General features: G+C 37.1%; 1 protein-coding gene across 2 annotated transcripts in view; it reads right to left on the bottom strand.

Annotated features, from left to right (window-relative positions):
* The window catches only part of LOC134754194 (WD repeat-containing protein 47), a 105668-nt gene that overhangs the window by 19899 nt on the left and 66047 nt on the right, over positions 1–19722 (bottom strand). For both annotated transcript variants that reach the window (XM_063690337.1, XM_063690336.1), the window contains exon 6: positions 5526–5703. In XM_063690337.1, coding sequence (XP_063546407.1) covers positions 5526–5703 — 178 coding nt within the window. The remainder of the gene's footprint in view (positions 1–5525; positions 5704–19722) is intronic.

The following is a 19722-nucleotide window of genomic DNA, read 5'->3' as shown; positions in this document are numbered from 1 at the left end:
TGAAACAAAAGAGGTCCTTTATTTGACTTCGATGGATAAAACATGCATCACATCGAGTCGATAAAAAGTGCGCCCATTCGAGTTTTTGACGGTAATAGTTTGTTACTAAAACCAGTAAGTATATTTTTAACCTTTATCAATGGTGTGTCTAACAGCCATATAACATTAGAAATATAAAGAAATAGGTACCTATAAGAGAGGAAAAATTCCGTAAAGAAAGATTTTGGGGTTCTACTCTCTAGGTATTTTTTTACATGCATATTAGAAAAATCTTAACACGGAATGTATATTTTCTTGGTCTCCATGAAATACATTATTTTATTATATTGGTATCATCTAGGTAGCTGAAGTGAAAAACGACCATGGAATTGGTTTCAGTAATTTGTTAATCGTTCAAGGAGAATACATTTTATACTCGTAAAAATACTTTTCAAAAACAAAAAATTTTTCGCAACAAACTCATTTCAAAAAATCAATACGATGATATACACGTATTGGACCTTAATTTTTCCCTTAACAAACAAGAGGATAATTTTAATTCCAGAATATGTAAACGATTTACTCCAAAAAAATATTGGTAAAACCATTACTGAATATACAGATAATGAAATAGAATCTTGAACCACTGAGAGGCCATAACTTTTTTACATTGTCGTCGTAACAATGTTTCAGAGCGATTATTTGCCTAAATCAATGCAGGACAAGTGTAAATAATTTGTTTTAATGTTTCCTTGTAAAGTTCGTCTAATTACAACACAATAACGTGTTAGTTGGAAAAGATAATAGCGAATAGATAAGGATAGCCAACGGTAACAATGAATCACGTTAACAATCAGGACATATTCTCTTTAGTAAAAAATACTGCTTGTAGACTGTAGACGGTGAAAGGGGTGATGATAGGTATAGCGGCCGCGAGGGACAGCGTCTGTGTGTGACAGTTTTCAGTTAGCTGATTTGGGTTCGATACAGGTAGGTACGTATGCATCTATGCATCTAGGTATGTATATATATAGTATTGCATGTAGCTCGCGCTCACCATTCAATGCGTAAGTATAGATTTATTTATATAAGAAGTACATCATCATGCAGATTAGGTAAGTAAAAACAAAAATACTATATATAGATATAACTATAGGCAAGTATTAGTTTTAAGTTTCTTTTTCAGGTTCTGTCTTCTACACTGCTCATTCCATGTGAGTATCGAGCAAATACATTAGAAAATACATTGTAATCATATTTCGGCTTGAAGTAGGTACCTATTTCCTTTTCAGGACGTAAATCTTAACATTTAAGACACATTTAAGAATTCTGAGTTTTTGAAATAAGAGCATTTCACATCGTTTTAGTTTATAGACAATATAGATGTCGAGATTCACGGTTACGGATGGATACGATTATTTTATAATTGACTGGTTTGTTTTGTTTTGTGCAATAAAATTTCAATATATAAATTGGTAATGCCTTAGCGCAAGTAACAAATAATGAGTTAATCTTCTTTGCTCAAAATTACAGCAATATAAGGTACATACTCGTATTTAAGAGAAAGTGGACCATCACTTCCAAAAATATATTCGCATTTTTTTAACGCTTCGAACTCTTAAGTAAGTTATGAAAAATGTCAAACGAAGGGGCATAAATATTTTCCATAATGTCAATATTCAGAGAGGAATATGGATACTAAATTTGTTTTGCTAAGCGGTAGTCCACTTTCCTCTTAAGATTAAGAACTCTTACTATACCAAATACATTTGTTATACAGGATCAGTGTCAGGGAATCGTTCGTAAATATATTGGCAATATTTAATAGTATTGGTAAATAATATTAACTAGCGTTGGGCATTGGGTTCCCTTTGAACGTCTTACATAAATCACCAAACGAACGGCCATCGATACGTTTTCACAGCTAATAAGTCATTCTTCGCGGTTCGCTCTGGCATGAGAGATAGCGTAAGCCTGGCCACGGCTTGAGGCAGTGGTATCAGATCCGAGGAGCCACTGACCCACGCTACAACGGACAAAAGGCTATATCAATGCATTAGTATAATGTATGTAAGGTTTTCAGCAAAAGATACCTGTATTTTTATTAATACTTTGTGGTAGCGGCGCCTTATTGAGTAGCTACAATACGAACTTAACTACTCTTTGGTATAGATTAAATTTTCTTTACTGAGCTCGTTCACTTACCTGTACTAACAATGGCATTCTGTTAAACAAAAGCCATTATTTATTTTATGCGAGCGCGTGGCCATTGTGTCTGAGCGCGTGGCCATTGTGTGTGAGCATCAGGAACAAAGGTCACGCGCTCGCACAAAATAAATAATGGCTTTTTCATTTCTCATGCTCTGAAAGCGGGTCATTGTTGTTCTAAAAGGTGTGCAGAAAATGATACGTGTCTGCACTAGAGCATTTTACGTTCGAAGTACGTTTTTTTTTTTTTTTTTTTAAGATAAGCAATTGAAATTTGAGTTTAAATGGGTTTGTTATACAATTTCCATTCTGATATTTGACTCTCCATTCCATAAATAACGATACTTTTGCCTGAATTGTTAATTGAAAGTACCCTCCAGAAATACTATAAAAATGTATACTTAGTCATGTTTAAAAAAAAACATGCATTTTACTTTCCTCGTATTCGAAATGAAAAGTAGAGTGTTTAACTCGGGTGAAAGGCATCATTTCTTCCTCGGACTATTGGCGCTCTCACTGCGTTCGAGCCCCAAAATACCTCGGCAGAAATGAGTGCCTTTCATCCCTTGGTTAACAATCTACTATTGTTTAACAGACTGCCATTGTTAGTACAGGTAGGTGAACGAGCTCAGTAGAGAAAATTTTATCTATAACCACACACTTGTTCGCAACAGAGTTATGTATAACAAACTTTGTAACGTGAATTTTGTAGAATGATCACTGACGAGTGGTACGTGCTAACTGCTAACAAGGCAAACATTCAAAATAGATAGGGCGGAAATTAATTAACGATCACTACCAATACCCGTAATTCAGCAAATTGCGAACCGCGTGTTAGTTTATTAACCACACGAGCAAATATAACAGTATAGGTATAGGTTGCACATAATATTACCTACATACTAACAAGCGTAACATAAGAATATACAGAGCGTTTTTATTTTGTCTCGCCATACTTTAAGGGCCTTTTAATGTAGGCCATACTAAACAACTTTTACTATGGAGCCAACCGCGAAATCGCGAAAAAAATTCTGTTGTTTTATAGAAAATATTGACATAATTATATGTATCGTTGAAATGTATGAGACAGAAGATTTTTTCGCGAGTTCGGGGCTGACCCCTAATAAAAATTGTTCAGTATATATTCACCCCTCAGAGATATAACAAAAACGACATGTATGTTTAAAATTCTTAAAAAATCACTCAGACCCTTGCGTTGCTTGTCGTTCTGGACAGCCTTACTGCTTGCTACTCGCGCGACTTTATATAGTTATGTTATGCCAATCTGTAATTCTTGCTGCGCTTTCCGTGCTGAATTTGTGTTTAAAACTAGCTTGAAAATGAACACCCAAATAGTTCAAATCGTGTCGCCTAAAGCATTTAACGAGTGGTAAAATCACAGTTTCACACAGTGGGTTTAGCCAAGTACTATATGTATTTTTATATGTCGTTTCCAACAGCTTTTATCTAAATGAATTCGAACTGTTGGCTTGGGTATATTTTATTCGAATGCAATATTTCGAATAGTAGCAAAATTCATTTTGAAGTTCATTGGTGTATAAACGCTAGTTCGACATGTGAAAGCTACATCGTCTTTGTATTATTGGTATGGTGCGATGTATCTCAATTTCGGGAGTCATTTGTGGTATTCGAACTGAAAATGGAAGCGGGTTTACTAAATTGGAGTGGGTGCTTCAAAGCCATTAATACAATAGTTTAAATTAGCCGAGTGACTGCATGACCGCTCCACGTGAGGATCAAATCTACCCAACAAACTGCCATCAAACTCGTACGAGAGCACGGTTCATTTGTCCGTGCGAACACAAAGGAGTGTTTCCCAGTTAAAGGGTTAAAGTGACATTTCATTTGAAAAGTTTCCTCGCAAAGTGTAATGACTCGACGGCAAACTTGGTAAACAAAGGGAGACTTGAAATGTGTACATGTTATTATCTTTGTCGTATGAATTTGTAATAGAATTAGGATTAGGAGGAGGGCGGATAAGCAAAGTTACATTTTGGTATTAATTAGTATGAATCTGTTCAAATGCAGCATAAATTCATGTGGAACATCGTAATAGCTACGAAATTTTCGTAGATGGAGTGATAGCAAGGTAAACAAAGGGTCTGTCTTGAACGTAATGTATTGCCACTTTGACTTCCTCGCCTGAAAGGTAGCATAATGCCTCATAGTGACATTGTCGGGCCATGTTAAAGTGACCATTATAACGCTTTTAGCCCAGATACGTACTTGATTATTCGTTGCTACTTGACACTGTTGAAATTTGAGAGCTTTCCGATGATCCTCGTCCGATTTACCTCAGATAAGGGGTATGTATGAGTGCTCATACTTAAATATTCATTAAACGATTACATTTACACAATTAGATTTTTGTTTGGATGTAATCGTAAAGTGGACATGCAAACAAATACACCTTATGCCTTTTGTAATAAGGTCCACGGATGGACAGTTAACAGTGTGGGAGATGGTACAAACAATCCAATATTTCCGGGAATCCTTAGACACATACACTAGAACTTACAATAATAAAAAAAACCGGCCAAGTGCGTGTCGGACTCGCGCACCAAGGGTTCCGTACTTTTTAGTATTTGTTGTTATAGCGGCAACAGAAATACATCATCTGTGAAAATTTCAACTAGCTATCACTGTTCATGAGATACAGCCTGGTGACAGACAGAGGGACAGACGGACAGCGGAGTCTTAGTAATAGGGTCCCGTTTTTACCCTTTGGGTACGGAACCCTAAAAACGCCATTTCATCAAATAATGATATTTGGAATTCTAGAATCCTTGACTAATTATCTATTACTTATTTGTGATTTTAAACTATGTACCTAGCACGTTATTAATGTCGTTAATTGAAATTAATTTTTATCCTAGACTACGACGAACTTGCAATGTGTACAGGAATTGCTACATTATTTAAACAAGAGACAAACCAAGAAATTACTCTGAAAATAGATTCGCCTACTAGAAACCACGGCTCACGCAGCTCAAGGAAATAGTTTTAAACTTGCTTCGCTACTCAGTAACCCGAGTTAAGAAGTTTTCGTAGTAACAGGTACACATTACGGTTCGGTAGTTTTAGGGGTGGTTCGAAGATCAGGGGCAGTCTGGCTGGGAAATTAACGTGTAATGTGCTTACAAAGACAATGGGTGTGCGAATGTCGTTAAGACGATTGTGTCAAATTACTCAATTAATCACAATTACTACTACCAAATTACCTACAAGGAAAAAAAATCTGCAAACGGACTTTTATGTCACTGGCGCCGGGCTGTAGTCAAAGCAGTAGATGCTTTGTGTCCGTTGGGGTTCCTTACCTCTTGGCCTTCCAGGTTGCAGGTGTGGCTGTTGAACCGCATCAGCTTGACGGTCTTGTCGTTGGAGCCGGTCGCGAGGAGGTCTCCCGCCGGGCTCCAAGCCAGGCAGTAGATGCTGCCCTTGTGATGTTTGGTGCGCTTGAGCAGCACTGTCGGAGCAGACGGTGCGCTGTTGTCCCTGGTAAAAAAAAAAGAAATTATTGTAGTAAAGGTTTGAACATGAGCACAGATTGAAATGTAAAAAAGAGTTTGTTATTTAGATTTTTTCTGAGACTGATTTATTTGCCACATTGTACGATGAATTACTGTCACTTAGCAAAGACAGATCGCTGGTCTCTTTTTTTTATAAATATATATTTGTGGTCATCATGACGCCATAACATGAAAAATCTAGCTCTGGTTTGTAACATGGATACGACGACCATTCTGCGGCTTCAATTAAAATTCACATTGGTTTACCACGCGTACACCGCACTTAATACATATAAAATATGGAATTAATAACATTGCGATAACATTCATTTAAAATTTAAATAATTATATTAAATTAATAACTATTTATTAAAATTACAGGGTTGGGGAGATTAAGTGTCCTAGTTTTGCAATGCCATTTTACTTAAATATAGCGGACCTTTTTTAACAGTATTATTTTTTATTAATCGAGAATGTATGCGTCTTTATGATTTCTAGACGTGAGCTTGATACATATTGTTTTTTTTATATTGTTTTCAACGTGGACGCGAGACGTCAGCTCGTTGTAAATGTATACAAGCAGAAATTCCGACCGTGCGAGATGTTTAAGAAGCTAAAACATTTAGATATTAATGTAAGGTTCATATCTCAGACCATTAAGCGATTTAAAAAAAATACAGGATCTTTAAGAATAAGGCCCAAACCTGGTCGAAAACCATCTGTTCGTGTCAAAAATATAATTAAAAGCGTTCGTGGGCGCATTCGGCGAAAACTAGCCCAAGGTGTAAGTAAATTCGCTAAAGATATGAAAATATCCCGACGATCAATGAGTCGTATATTACGACATGATCTTGGATTGAAGGCCTACAACAAACATTAAAAAAATCATGGATGAACACATGCCCAGAAAAAATCTAGAGTACAAAAATGCAGGGACTTGCTAGCTTGGCATGAGGGCGATGAAGTTATTTTTTCCGACGAAAAGATGTTTCAATTGCAAGATAGGCACAATCAACAAAATGACCGTGTTTACGGTGCTTCATTGAGGGATATTCCAGTAGACAAATTAGCCGTACAGCGGTTTCAGTGCGTTGCCCGTCATGGTATGGGGTGCCATATCACATAGGGGGCGAACTACGACTGCTGTTCATGGATCGGGGAGTAAAAATTAACCAAGATTATTATATTCAGAACGTGTTGCATATGCATTCAAGCATCGGTTGGTCAAGATATGGGACGATATAACAGTTGAGGTAGTGAGTGCCGCGTGCAACTCATTCTATGGTAGAATGCGTAAAGTTATACAGGTTAAAGGAGAGCGATGTGAGATAATGAATTAATTTTGTAGGTAAATATAGAGTATGTTTAAAATAAGAACAAGTTTAATATTGAAAATTGAAATGTGGCTCAGTATAATCCCAAAACCTCCCTGGCAACGGGAATACAGTTATTTTTTAGCCAGCTTGTATAGGTAAGCCCTAATGAGTATTCGCCATAAATTTTGGATTACGAAATTCGGAACGCATAATTGCTATAAAGAAACGAAAATGTTCACGGTTCTATAATGCGCAAGCGTTTCTATGTTATGTATTCTACCTTATCTTATAATGTGAATCACATAATCATAATTATAAACACGAGAGTAATGTGAAGGACCCGATTCATACTCGCAACTGTAAATGTGAGTTGAGTTTTAAAACAGTACAGGTATGTGAAACGATTTCACAGAAATAATTAGCCTTTGATCCCTTTATGACTGAGGTAGGTATGCGAGATTTCGAATATAGGTACCTATGTAATGGGAACAACAGCGGATATAATTATTTTGTTCTCCCTTCCAGAGTTGATTAAAGTTAAGTGGAGCCCTTACTTTGTTCGCGAATTTCAAGTTCCTACTTTGCGCGGTCGCTAATAATACGGTATTTTTATTTTTATATAAAATAAATGAGATTGCCGTCACACAGAAACGTGAGTGCTCTTGATGCCATAACGACGCATTAGTGGATTGCATTAAATAATCCAGAAGCAGATATAGCTGTTAACCCAGAAAACCTTAAAAAAAAAATACCCCTGGAATTTTTATGATTTGTCGATACTGTATCAATTAGCCACTACAAAAAACCAAAAAAAATAAAGCGGTGTTATAACACCTGGTCGTTAACCTGACCTGGCTGAATGGGTTAATATTAAAACAGATCGTGCTTCGACTAACGAGGGTGTCTTGTTAGCAAGTTGAAGGTACATAATGGATCATAGTTACAGTTACACTTTATTAACGAATACAAGTTCGGAGTAATTGGAAACGCGAACGACTCGACACGGAAGCGTTTCTTTGTTGCTACAGAGGGGGGTTTCTTGTAGACTACTCGGAAGACGGCGGTACTGATGTTCCGTCGGCGATTATCCATTGGAACAAGTGGTCTGTAGTGCAACGTCGTATCGGTGTACTTTCACGCGCGGAGCACGCTGTATTAGATCCCCAGCGAACATAAGCGGCGAGTGAACTACTCCAATATTGCCTGTCACACTGTAATGTAATATTAAATCCTACACTCGCTTGCAGACATGTTATTGTGCCGAATTAAGAAACGTACGATTTTCAAGCGAATATCGGTTAAACAAATACGAGAGGTTTATTAATGGCAGGTCGTGCCTTCGCTCAATAGCTGTGCAAATTCCAAACAGATTATAAGTAAAGTACAATAACAAAAGTTCGTTCCACCGGTTTTCTAGAAAAAGGCTTCGTTTTAAAAAATCCGTCCAGTATCCTGAGCTACAGGATGTACTGATTTTCAGTATTTAAACCCATAACCCTACTTTCTGTTTAAGTCGCAGTCGAGTAAAATGTTGATATTGGAGTAGAACGTGTACAAATGTATAGACAAAAGTGGAATTCATATTCCTCCAAGTTTCATACGCTAAATCTGGATTCAGCTATTATTTTCTATAACAAGATGTATTTTTTCCGCAAAGTTATCTAGGACTTTTTTGTGTAGAATTTAATAAGCTTTAATGTTGCCTTACACCATATTTTCATAGAGAACGTATATTTAGAGTAAAACGCAAATTTCTCCAGGATGGTACACATTTTCCAAGATGGCTGCGATTCCTCGAGGTCCCCAAATGTCAAATAGTGTGGACATGAAAAAGAGACCTTTAATTAACATACATACCAAATTTCATATCTTTGGAAGGATTTAGAGGTGAGACTTAATCCGATTGTACTAAATAAGGACATACCTACTAGGGAACTTTTGTTTACTTTTCACGCACCAGCGAGATAGTGATCAGTAAGGAATATCAGTTGTTTTTTTTTTTTGTGTCGGAAAATTCCTCGATTTCAGGACACTTCAGGACAGTCATAGACAACAAATAGACGATTGAACCCCCTGGCACGAAACATCACTTGAACGTGATTTTTGGTTTGGTTTGTGGATCCAACAGTGGACAGATGCTCATTATACTGGAAATATTGGAAACACGCTGGTGCATGTTTCCAATATTTCCATTACTCTAGCTAGCTAACTTAGCTAGCTTAGCTGACTTAGTAGTCAGCTTAGCCTTAAGTCAATTCTAGTTATTATATAGCAGGGAAAGAGTTTAGCAATCAATTACCAAACATCATATTTTATAAGTATTTCGTAAGAAAAAAAAAATGATACAAGTTTTTGTCGCTGACTGTACTTTTCTTTCCACAGGCAACTAATACTCATATCAATGAGGATATAATAAAATAGAGCGGTACTGTCATAGTAAATTTTGTAACCACTGTAAATTCAATGCCATCTATCGACATACTTTAAAACTAAAAATGAAGATTTAAAAAAATACGTTAAAATGTATTTAAATATGGATAAATTATTTTTTTATTTGCATTAATTATTTTTATATGATTTTGACCCATGTTCTTTCACTGGTATGCGTTAAAATTATAAATAACAAACGAAACAGTCAACGCCCTCTATACGAGTGTAGGCCAAAACTAGTGGCGCCATCTGATCGAGAGTCAAATTTTCGTGATTTTCGAGGCACGTTTTTTCCTTAGACTGTATCCATCTATTACGGAGTTATATCTATCTTTGCTCATATGAACAATTTTAACAAACCCATACGCAATTAGGTTGCATTTTTTTATATTATAGTTTCTAGTGCGACCACCTGTCCTGTGTCCATCGTCAGTTCCGCTCGATGGTACCATAATATTGGATTGTCACCCAACTTACATTTGTGTGTAAAGTATCAGTTCAATCGAATAATTAATGCGCTAGTGAGTCTAATTTAGCTTGCAAGATTCGACCCGAACATACATACAGTAGCGGAAAATAATCTATCATATTTTTTCGGACACATTTGCATTTTTTTTTTGGTAATTTCTCAAAAACGGCTCTAGCGATTTCGATGAAATTCACAATATAGGGGCGTATGAAAAGGACAATTCGATTTTGTATGGAGGGTTCAAATTTTCAGTGCGGTAGCGACCCCTAAAATGTATTTAAAAATTCTGAAAAATAAAAATAAACTTTATTACGTGGTATATTTTACATTAAGCGGGCACCCCGTTGAAAAATATAACTTCGACGAAATAATAAGGACCACCCTATTAAATAACTTTCAATACATTCGCATTCAAATATAACGATAGGTATATAAACCGAAAATTTAAAGTATATAGGACGCAAGGTATTTTTGCTACATTTATTTTGTAATTAACAAATGATGCTCTCTTGACCGATTTCGGCCACAGCGACTGTGTGCTATGGAGTAGGCAATTTTTAATTCGCGTTATTAGCGTGTAGCTGATCCGCTCTCTGGTGCGCCCTTAGGTGGCTCACGTACCCTATCTTGTTGCTAAATACTCGAGCACATTTTGGGCACGTCAGCGCACCACCTACATAGTTGTAGCAAATCGAGGTTGGCGGCCGAGCCTTAAGCTCATCTCGTCTCCTGTCGAGCTCACTGCGGCGTTCAGTCTCGAAATGAGTGACTCGATCGTGAATGAGGCGCCGCCACTCGGGCCGCTGCGCTGCCTAATAACAATCTCCCTGTATACAAGTTATTTGAAGCCAGTCTGAAATCATCTGAATTCCGCAACACATAGAGGCGTATGCAAAGATATGACGACGCATCACGAACTGTCTTGGAGATACAACTTTCAAATAAGGTATTTCTACAAGCGAGGATCACTTAGTATTCATCTATGAGTCACCGGTTGCTTACATTATTTAATATCTACTGATAATCCGTAGGTAACATTGTAGGTATATTTGAACAAATGCTTCGAGTCTGTTAGTTGCGATATATTTTGGTACAGGGCAAAAACGACGGTAAGTTACAGGATCGATTAAAAGATTAGTACCCGTACCATGAGTCACTGACAGTGTCAAAACTCTAACGTCTACGTAATCTACTTTCTATACATCTCGCTCGCACTAATATGCAAGTACGAGCGAGATGCATAGAAAGTAAGTTACGTTCACGCTAGCGTTTATGTCAGTGCCAAACTGATGGTAGCCGTACAGGTTTATGTCTGAAAAATTATAATCCGAGGTGAAGGTGAGCTCTCAGACCGAGATAAATTGCGATAGCGGAGTTCTGTGAAAAAAAACGCCCTCTTCCCTGCCTAGGGGACTTTAAGCCAAAACAAGAAAAGATTTTATATATTCAGCAAATCTTCTTATCGGTGAGACTTACGCAAATCAACCTAGGTTTCAAGAAAGGACGTAACTTGTAAATCAAGAAGAAGTCTCTTTTGTAACAAAATGTGTTTAAAAAAGTCTTACCTAACCAGTATTAATAGTTAGTTTCTGTTTCTTGCGTGATTAATGAGGGAATCAGGGGTTAAGTAAATATTGCAGTTTAATCATTTACCGGTCTGTTACCATGAATATGTGCATGAACAATTGTATATTTGTGAGCAAGGCACAGCCATTCATAAGAATAAAAATATAGTTATCGTTATGGGATGGTGGTTCGGTAAATAGAACTGTGTATTAAATATGAGTACGTAGGTAAATCGTGTTCAATTTGAACATTGAAAAAGGTTTACATTTTATTTATAAGCTCGAAATATCAGCGTTGAAATCCTGGTTTTATCTCCAGCAATACATTTTCAGATCCCTTTCACCGTGTGTTCCGTCTACACACTTTTATACAATAAAAGATAACTTCGATTATTTTATCTATAACAAAAGTATCTGTCAAAAATTGCTGACTGTACTGTTCGTATATAACTAGTCGACAGATCCTCATTAAAAAAGTTCTAACTAACATTTACCTATTCGATAAGGTAGTGTACTTTCCTTAGTGTGATCTTCAGTTTTGTCATGATATTTCTCTCTACTTTTCAAATGACCTAGTTAGCTAGTCAGAAGTCATAATTACATTCGGAATTACAGTAGATTCTCTTCTCCCAGAGTGAATCGGGCTTTGTTGTCGAAATAAGTAGCCACAGAATTCCCTACTCGCCGTTACGAAGGTTTCATAATTTAAAGGGGCTCACCGAGATTTTTATTTCGCGGCGGGACGAGATAAGTGCCTTTTTAGTTTTCTTTTTATTTGCTATTTAAACTCAACGAAATATACGTGATAAGCGCAATACATTAACATTCGCTTTACCTAATTGCTCGACAACAGCCCCGTGAACCTCGCCACCTGCTAAGCATTAGTTCGAATAGATGTGTTTTTAAATGTAATTTATTTGACAAACGGGCAAACCGGCCGGTCGCGAATAAAAAGATAAAAAGGTTAGTCTGTTTTCGGTGCCAGTAACCTTTCGCTACTCAAATATGGCTCGTAATAAGGTAAAACGTATCGCTGCTTTTAGTTTAGAGGTCCTTTACGACATAAAAGACTTTTCAAAATCAAGTTCTGTGTCGGCCGTTGCAGCGGTCAAGTGAAACTGCATGACGAGTTGGTTTCACAGCGACTTTAATTAAATCTTCAAAATATTATTGTAGCTAATATGGTGGTAATAAGCCCTAAAACAACTTGTAAGAAAGAATATCCTGTTCCAAGAATGTTATCTGATTTAAACAGTCATTGGCACTAAATATATATGTATACATTTTCAACTAAATGGCCAACAAGGCTGGCCAGTATTTAGCTGTGTATACTGTATATGCATTGCCATTCAACGTGGCAAGTGGCAATGCGGCCAGCCTTCTGGGCACACTTGCCATAGGTAGCTATTTGGGGAACGTTTTCTAAGAATAAGATTTTTTTAAAGTTTATATTATGAATTTTAAGTTTATTTATAGTAATTTTTATAATATTGTGTTGTTTTCTAATGTAATTATTGTGTTTCATTAAAAATGTATACGAAAAAAAAAGTGTATATAGGTTACAAAATTTGTACGTTACCCTTTTGTATCAGCAATGAAAATGTGCGATCACCTTTAGTCGTAAGTTTTTTCGAGCACAACGCTAAGCCTACACTTTGAACGATCATAGCGGGATAGATCCGTCTTAAGTTCCCAGAAATAATTTTACCTAATTGTAAACTTGACAAAAGCGACAAATCCCTTCTTACTTGGCATGTCCAAGGCTGACAATTGTATTATTTCCGCTCCTCTTACTAAAGTTTATGCCGTTGACAAGCGAGGTTTTAGCCGCTCCGATCGTTTCTGTGGTTCAATGGGTAACACGAGAGCTTTTAGAGTACTGGGATGACAATCGAGATCCTTGTGCTCAAGAGCTTCAATGGACGAACTAACGTACGCATACGGCAAGAAAAGTCGCTTTACTATCTAAAACTCGCTCGATCGATATTAAACTGATCAAGGTACAGGAAAATGCATTTTCTCAAACATGCCAGTAAATATTTGCTATTGTTTTAGAAAATGAACACCTATCAAGCCTCTTTTCAGTTGTAGAGTTAACAAACAACGACGGTAAATGGTACGAACGCCCTTTGTTTACGTTAAACGTAAAAAAATTGAATATTTGTATACCTATATAAAATGCAAGACCCCTGTGTATACGGCGATAATAGTAGGTACGTTGTGCATTAAAGTGCCGTAGGTTTAGAGAACAGAGTTTTTGAAAAATCGTACCACTTTTTTAGATCACAATACTGTTGCCCAAAATTTTATTAGCAATCTTGAGAATTTTCTGTAGTGATTTTATCGATTGGAATCCGGATTTTTTTACTTTCGCTCGATAGATTTAATGTTGTTATGTATGTGAGTTTTGAATAAAGCAGCATTCATTCATTTATTCATAGAAAAAAATCACGAACATGGTCTAACCCGCTTAAATATTTGTCACAATTTATGTACAAAAGCTAAAAATATGAAAATTGCTCGAGAAGCGCAGTTTTTTTTTTGAGGGAACAAATTAAAATTCTAAAACATGATACCCGATCCGTTACGAGCACGCACATCTGTCTCGCTCACGCTTACGCTCAGTGGAAGTGAGAGAAGGGCGGTAAACAAGATCTACGAACGAGTTTGAATTGAAATACATTACAGCCCTAGGTAGAAATTTAGGATTTACCGACCGCATCGCCTACGTGTAATTACACCTTATACGAGCAAGTGTAATGAAAAACGTATCACATTCGGCCGCCGCGAGTTAGGTTTGCGTTGTGAATAAAGCCCAGTTATTCCTGTGACCCTGCAAGTTCTTGATTGACGCATACCTACATTAAACAAGCCTGTTGGGAGCAAATGCGGCGTTTACTTCGCGTGGCGCACAAAGGATTACTTAGTTTCAAAACCAAGTGAACCAAGCCGAGGCGGCCCGCATCACGAATATGGAACAATAGCGCAGTGCACCAGTTTGCTTTGGTCGACGTCCTGTTCACAAACGATACTTTAAAAACAACGTATAATGAAATTGCAACTTACATTCGACTTTATGCGTATACTTGCGGCATTAGTCACTGCAGCGATAAACTACATTGCCATTCCGGCACAAGAAATCATGATTATAACCAGGTATAAGTATATAGATACATGACATTCTTTAGCTAGGCAGTACCAGCTTGGTATACGTCACCGGCGCATTAAGCGTAATCTCAAAGAGAAAAGCGAAAGCAGTTACATGTCATACTTAAAATTAAGCTCAAGTATGTCTCGGGAAACAATAAAAACAGTCTCGCGACCGAGAAAGGTCAAGGGAAACGCGTCTCGCCAATGTTATCTGCTTGTCATTTGAGAAAAGGGGTACAGAAGTGGCTCACCATACATTTATGGGAGAATTTATTATTCTATCAACCTAAAGAATTAGGAATTGCGTGAGCTTTTAAGGGATAAGGAACCTCTCGACAAAATTTGTATTATTAAGACGACCAATTGTTTAGAAGTAAATACCAATAATGTTTTTCCGCCAGAGTGCAGCACTAGTGAACATCCTAAACCATAGAGTAACTTATACATGCCTTAAACATATTTTTAGGGTTTCGTACCCAAAGGGTAAAAACGGGACCTTATTACTACGACTCCGCTGTCCGTCTATCCGTCTGTCTGAATCATGATAGCTAGACAGTTGAAATTTTCACAGATGATGTATTTCTGTTGCCGCTATACAAATACTAAAAAGTACGGAACACTCGGTGGGCGAGTCCGACTCGCACTAGGCCGGTTTTTTTACAAGTTTTTATTACGACATTGACGCATCAAGGCGGTTTGTTTACAGGTGGCCTACCACGAAACGGGAAACTCGAAATTTCGTTATCTGCCTCTCTATCGATCGAATGTGCAAGAGTGATAGAGAGGCAGAAGCCGAACTTAAGATTTTGGTGTTTGTGCTAGTGACGCCCTCTACGCAGAGTTTTGCGTAATATTCCCTATTGGTTGTGGATCAGTATTATCAGTAACCAACCTATATTATATATTACCTATATAACTATTCGTTTATCGTAAATCGATTCTGGCGAGATGATATAATACGTTCATCAACAAGTAGTACGTACGTATATCTAGTTATTTATGCGGCTGTATCAAAGAGTAGGTATAGTAAGTATATTGGCTGTATACTGTATGAGTACTTATACGTTGGTTGTTCTGGGTGGTGACCGACGTAAATGCTAAAAAGTATGTGCTTAATCAAAACGTCGCGTCGCCTCCGAAATGGAGTAGGTATGTTGAAAATGTCAATAAATCGGACCGAGGGCGAGCAAAACGCAATCAGGCTACTGTTTAAATATATGGAATAATATTTCCACTTAGCTTTATAAGCGAGAGATAGTAAAGACCACTAAAAGTAAAGTTTAAGTACTTTATTTATAATTGCTAATGATTGTTAGCAACAGAATGCTGCCATGTTCTTCACAATGTGGTTTCCACTGGAAACCGTGAAGTTTCTAGTAACTATACAGATCTCTAGAAAGCAAGTGATATATTTAATCTAGTGTAAGACATGTTTAATTTATGCGTTGCATTGCATATTACCTTTTTAATCTGACTATTTAATAACTTAATTATTTTATAACTACATCATCATCATCATCTGAGAAAATTTTAACTGTCTAGCTATCACGGTTCATGAGATACAGTCTGGTGACAGACGGACAGACCGACAGACAGACAGCGGAGTCATAGTAATAGGATCCCGTTTTTCCCTTTGGGTACGGAACCCTAAAAAACAATATACCTTCTAAACTATTCACGGTATAGTAACGAACATTTGTATAAAAATAAAGCATATCATTTACAATACTTGTGTATTAACAAAAATAACAAAGGCCGCTTAGTTTTATGACAATTATTTATAATTAATTATATTTCGTATTTCTTCACCTACACCCGGGTCAACTTTGACATCTGATAACATAAAAACTAGAAAGTTTTGGCAAACCGGAGTTCTTGTGAGCTACTTAAAACGATTAGAACTATGCATTTTTCAAATAAAAACTGAATGAGACAAAATGAGGGATTTTAACAAACAGAACAGTGCCCCGGTGATAGTCTTACCCCACCTTACCTTAGTATTTTTTTACTTCGGTAAGCAATACAACAAAGAAACATCCATTAACTAGAATACAATACACAATTGTCGAAGATTTTATGGAAAATAATAAATTACAGGAACATTCGGCAATATTCGGCCGTTTGAGTTCCAATGATAATAAAGAAGATAAACATTAAGAGGGCGCGTAATGCCAGGATATTATAAGAAAGGAACACAAAATATGGCGCGAAACGCGTAACTTGCGACGGAAGATCTGACGATCGCGAGGATTTTAACCTTTTACCTCAACAACTCTGAAAAATTACTTCTGATTAAAATTACGCTAGTTAAATCCCTCGGCTATATCACTAGCTTTTTTATACTAAAATAATACTGCTATGGTATACAGGGTAACGAGATAAAATTGGAAATAAATGAAAATAACATGTATTCGTGATACAAAAAACGGTTAAAAAAACGCGTTTTGCACAGTTATATTTTTCTATATTTTTAGCATGTCAAAAAGATACACACAAAGAACTAAAAACATTAAACCCCGTCTTTGTGGGAATTATTTTGACCCCAGAGGCTATATCTCCTCTACTATGGCCATCTGCCCCGGAATTACCCTAATTGGGAAAAGTTAGCGCGCCACTCGCTCCAGGTTGCAGTAATATATTCGAGGTCGAATTTAAGGTTGTCAAGCAATAAAGCGTAGCGTATGCCCTTTAAATATTGCAGTGACAAAATATAAGACAAAGTCACGTCAGTCGATGTAGAGTTAACTTATAAGGACTCTGCACTGCATTTACCAGGAAAACTTCGGATTTCCACTTAGGAAATAAAGTAATTCGGTAAGTAAGCCTATTATATACACAACTTCGAAGATAAACAAGTGAGCCATACACTGGTATACGGCCGGATTTAATATTTCTGTGCACAGGTATTTCTCTGAGTTAAGGGGCCCACTGATTACCAGTCCGCCGGACGATATCAGCCTGTCAGTTAGAATAAAAAGTTGACAGCTCCGAACAACTGACAAGCTGATATCGTCCGGCGAGCTGGTAATCAGTGGGCCCCTTTAAGGTAAAGGTTGCCGGTATATTAACATTTTTTGTGGGTCCTTTTATCCGAGTAACTGTTTAATTTCGCGTAAACGCGTGTAGGGCAGCGCCGTAAAGGCGAATGTGTATTTCATAAGGTTATTTGTAAGAGGGATTCCCGAGACGCCAAGGCGTTGGCGAGGGGACAAAAGGTCTGGGATTTGTCCTTTAACGAGATGGGGGCGGAAGGTGAGCTGGGCCACGGCTTGAGTCGCGAGACGCGGCAATCATGTGCAAAATACGCTAGATGAATTAATTTACCCCGGAGTACAGTAGTTTAATTTAAAGTACAATGATTCACATTTATTCAATGTGATAGAGTTAGGCCAAGATAAGTCTGCAGCGATTTTGATAGCACACGAAGTGCAAGTGTTATTTTAAAGGTCGAAGTTCTATGAAATTATGACGTAAGACTTGTTTTGGTCTAACTATATGTACTTTATAAGATAAGTACTGAATGCTTGCTTTGCAAACTATACGTCACTACGTCAGTGTATTGAAGTATTAAAGGCCCCGTGGAAGTAGGATCATGATATTTTGAGAAGCAACTTTCGTATCTTTAGCTTTCATATATTATAACAATTTTTTAAAGTGCGTTTTAGACCTATGTTCGTGATTTTTTTCTATAGAGCGAAAGTCAAAAAATCAGGATTCCAATTGATGAAGTCACTAAAGAAAATCTTCAAGATTGCTAATTATATTTTTAGAAACCGTATTGTGATCTAAAAAGCGGTATGATTTTTCTAAAACTTCTCTCTCTGAGCCTAACTTAAGATGAGAAAGAGTAGTCATCTGGAGAAGGAGTCTGTAATTTCCTTACACCATTCGACAACTTAGATTGAAAACACCTCTTTTAGTTCACAGGCATAGTTTACCAATCCGACCTGCAAAAGCAATTAAACTATGTTCTATTTACGAAGATTAGAAATCTATATTTAGATATTTATCGTGTAGGTACTAGGTATACAAGACAAGACGTAAAGTGTGCTTGTAATCGATATATTATTAAAACGCGATATCGCGTAACGCGTAATAAATACGAGTGGAAACCAAGTTTTATCTGTGGTAAACCACTCTTAAATGCCTTTATTTCCTGAACCAGTCCGTTGCGATTTCATCCGGAAATTAATAAATCGGCCATTTGTCTGCCGAACGAGAACAGATTGTTATTTTGTGAATAATTCCGTTCGTTGCCTTTGTAATAAATACAAAGAATCGCCCTCAGAAACTTCGGCCAGCGTCAGAGGGTCTACCGCGAACCACGTTCGACGTGTTGCCTCTCTATCGCACTTGTAAATTCGTACGTAAGTCTGACAGGGAGGCAACACGTCGAACGTGGTTCGCGGTAGGCCCTCTGTAGCTACAGGCTAATGAAGGGGGTACCTTCACTTCACTATACTTCACTATAGACTGAAATACTGTACCCAGTATTTCAGTCTATCGCTTTCACCCAATAGCTATGTTCATTTTAGATTCCATTAACTTCCAATAGGGGGTATTACAGCAATGTTCTGCCACCAGAGTGCAGCACTCTATGGTTTACTAAAGGGGCTACCTTTAGTAAACCATAGAGTAACTTATACATACTGTGCCTTTAACAGTTTTTTGACAAGTTTTCAGAGATAATAAAATATGACATTGATGCATCAAGGCAGTGTGTTTACAGAGGGCCTACCGGGAAACGCGAACCCGAAATTTCGCTATCTGCCTCTTTATCACTCGAATATGCAAGAGTGTTAGATAACGAAATTTCGATTTTTTTGTTTCGCGATAGATTATGGTAGTGGCGCCCCCTACGCAGTTTCGCGTAATATTCCCTATAGTCTTTACACTTACTTTTGCGGGTGCTGGCTCTGCGTGAGTGGGTTGAATATTGAAATTAGGGGTGGGTTATTGGAACAAATTAAATTAAATAATCATTTATTCCGGAATATAAATTTCCATATTGTATTGTTTTGTATTGTGTATTGTTGTGTTGTGTTGTTTTGAATAGTGTTTATATTTATTTATAC

This window comes from Cydia strobilella, chromosome Z, assembly GCF_947568885.1.
Source record: "Cydia strobilella chromosome Z, ilCydStro3.1, whole genome shotgun sequence".
Lineage (NCBI taxonomy): Eukaryota > Metazoa > Arthropoda > Insecta > Lepidoptera > Tortricidae > Cydia > Cydia strobilella.
This window is presented reverse-complemented; position numbering and strand designations above follow the sequence as displayed.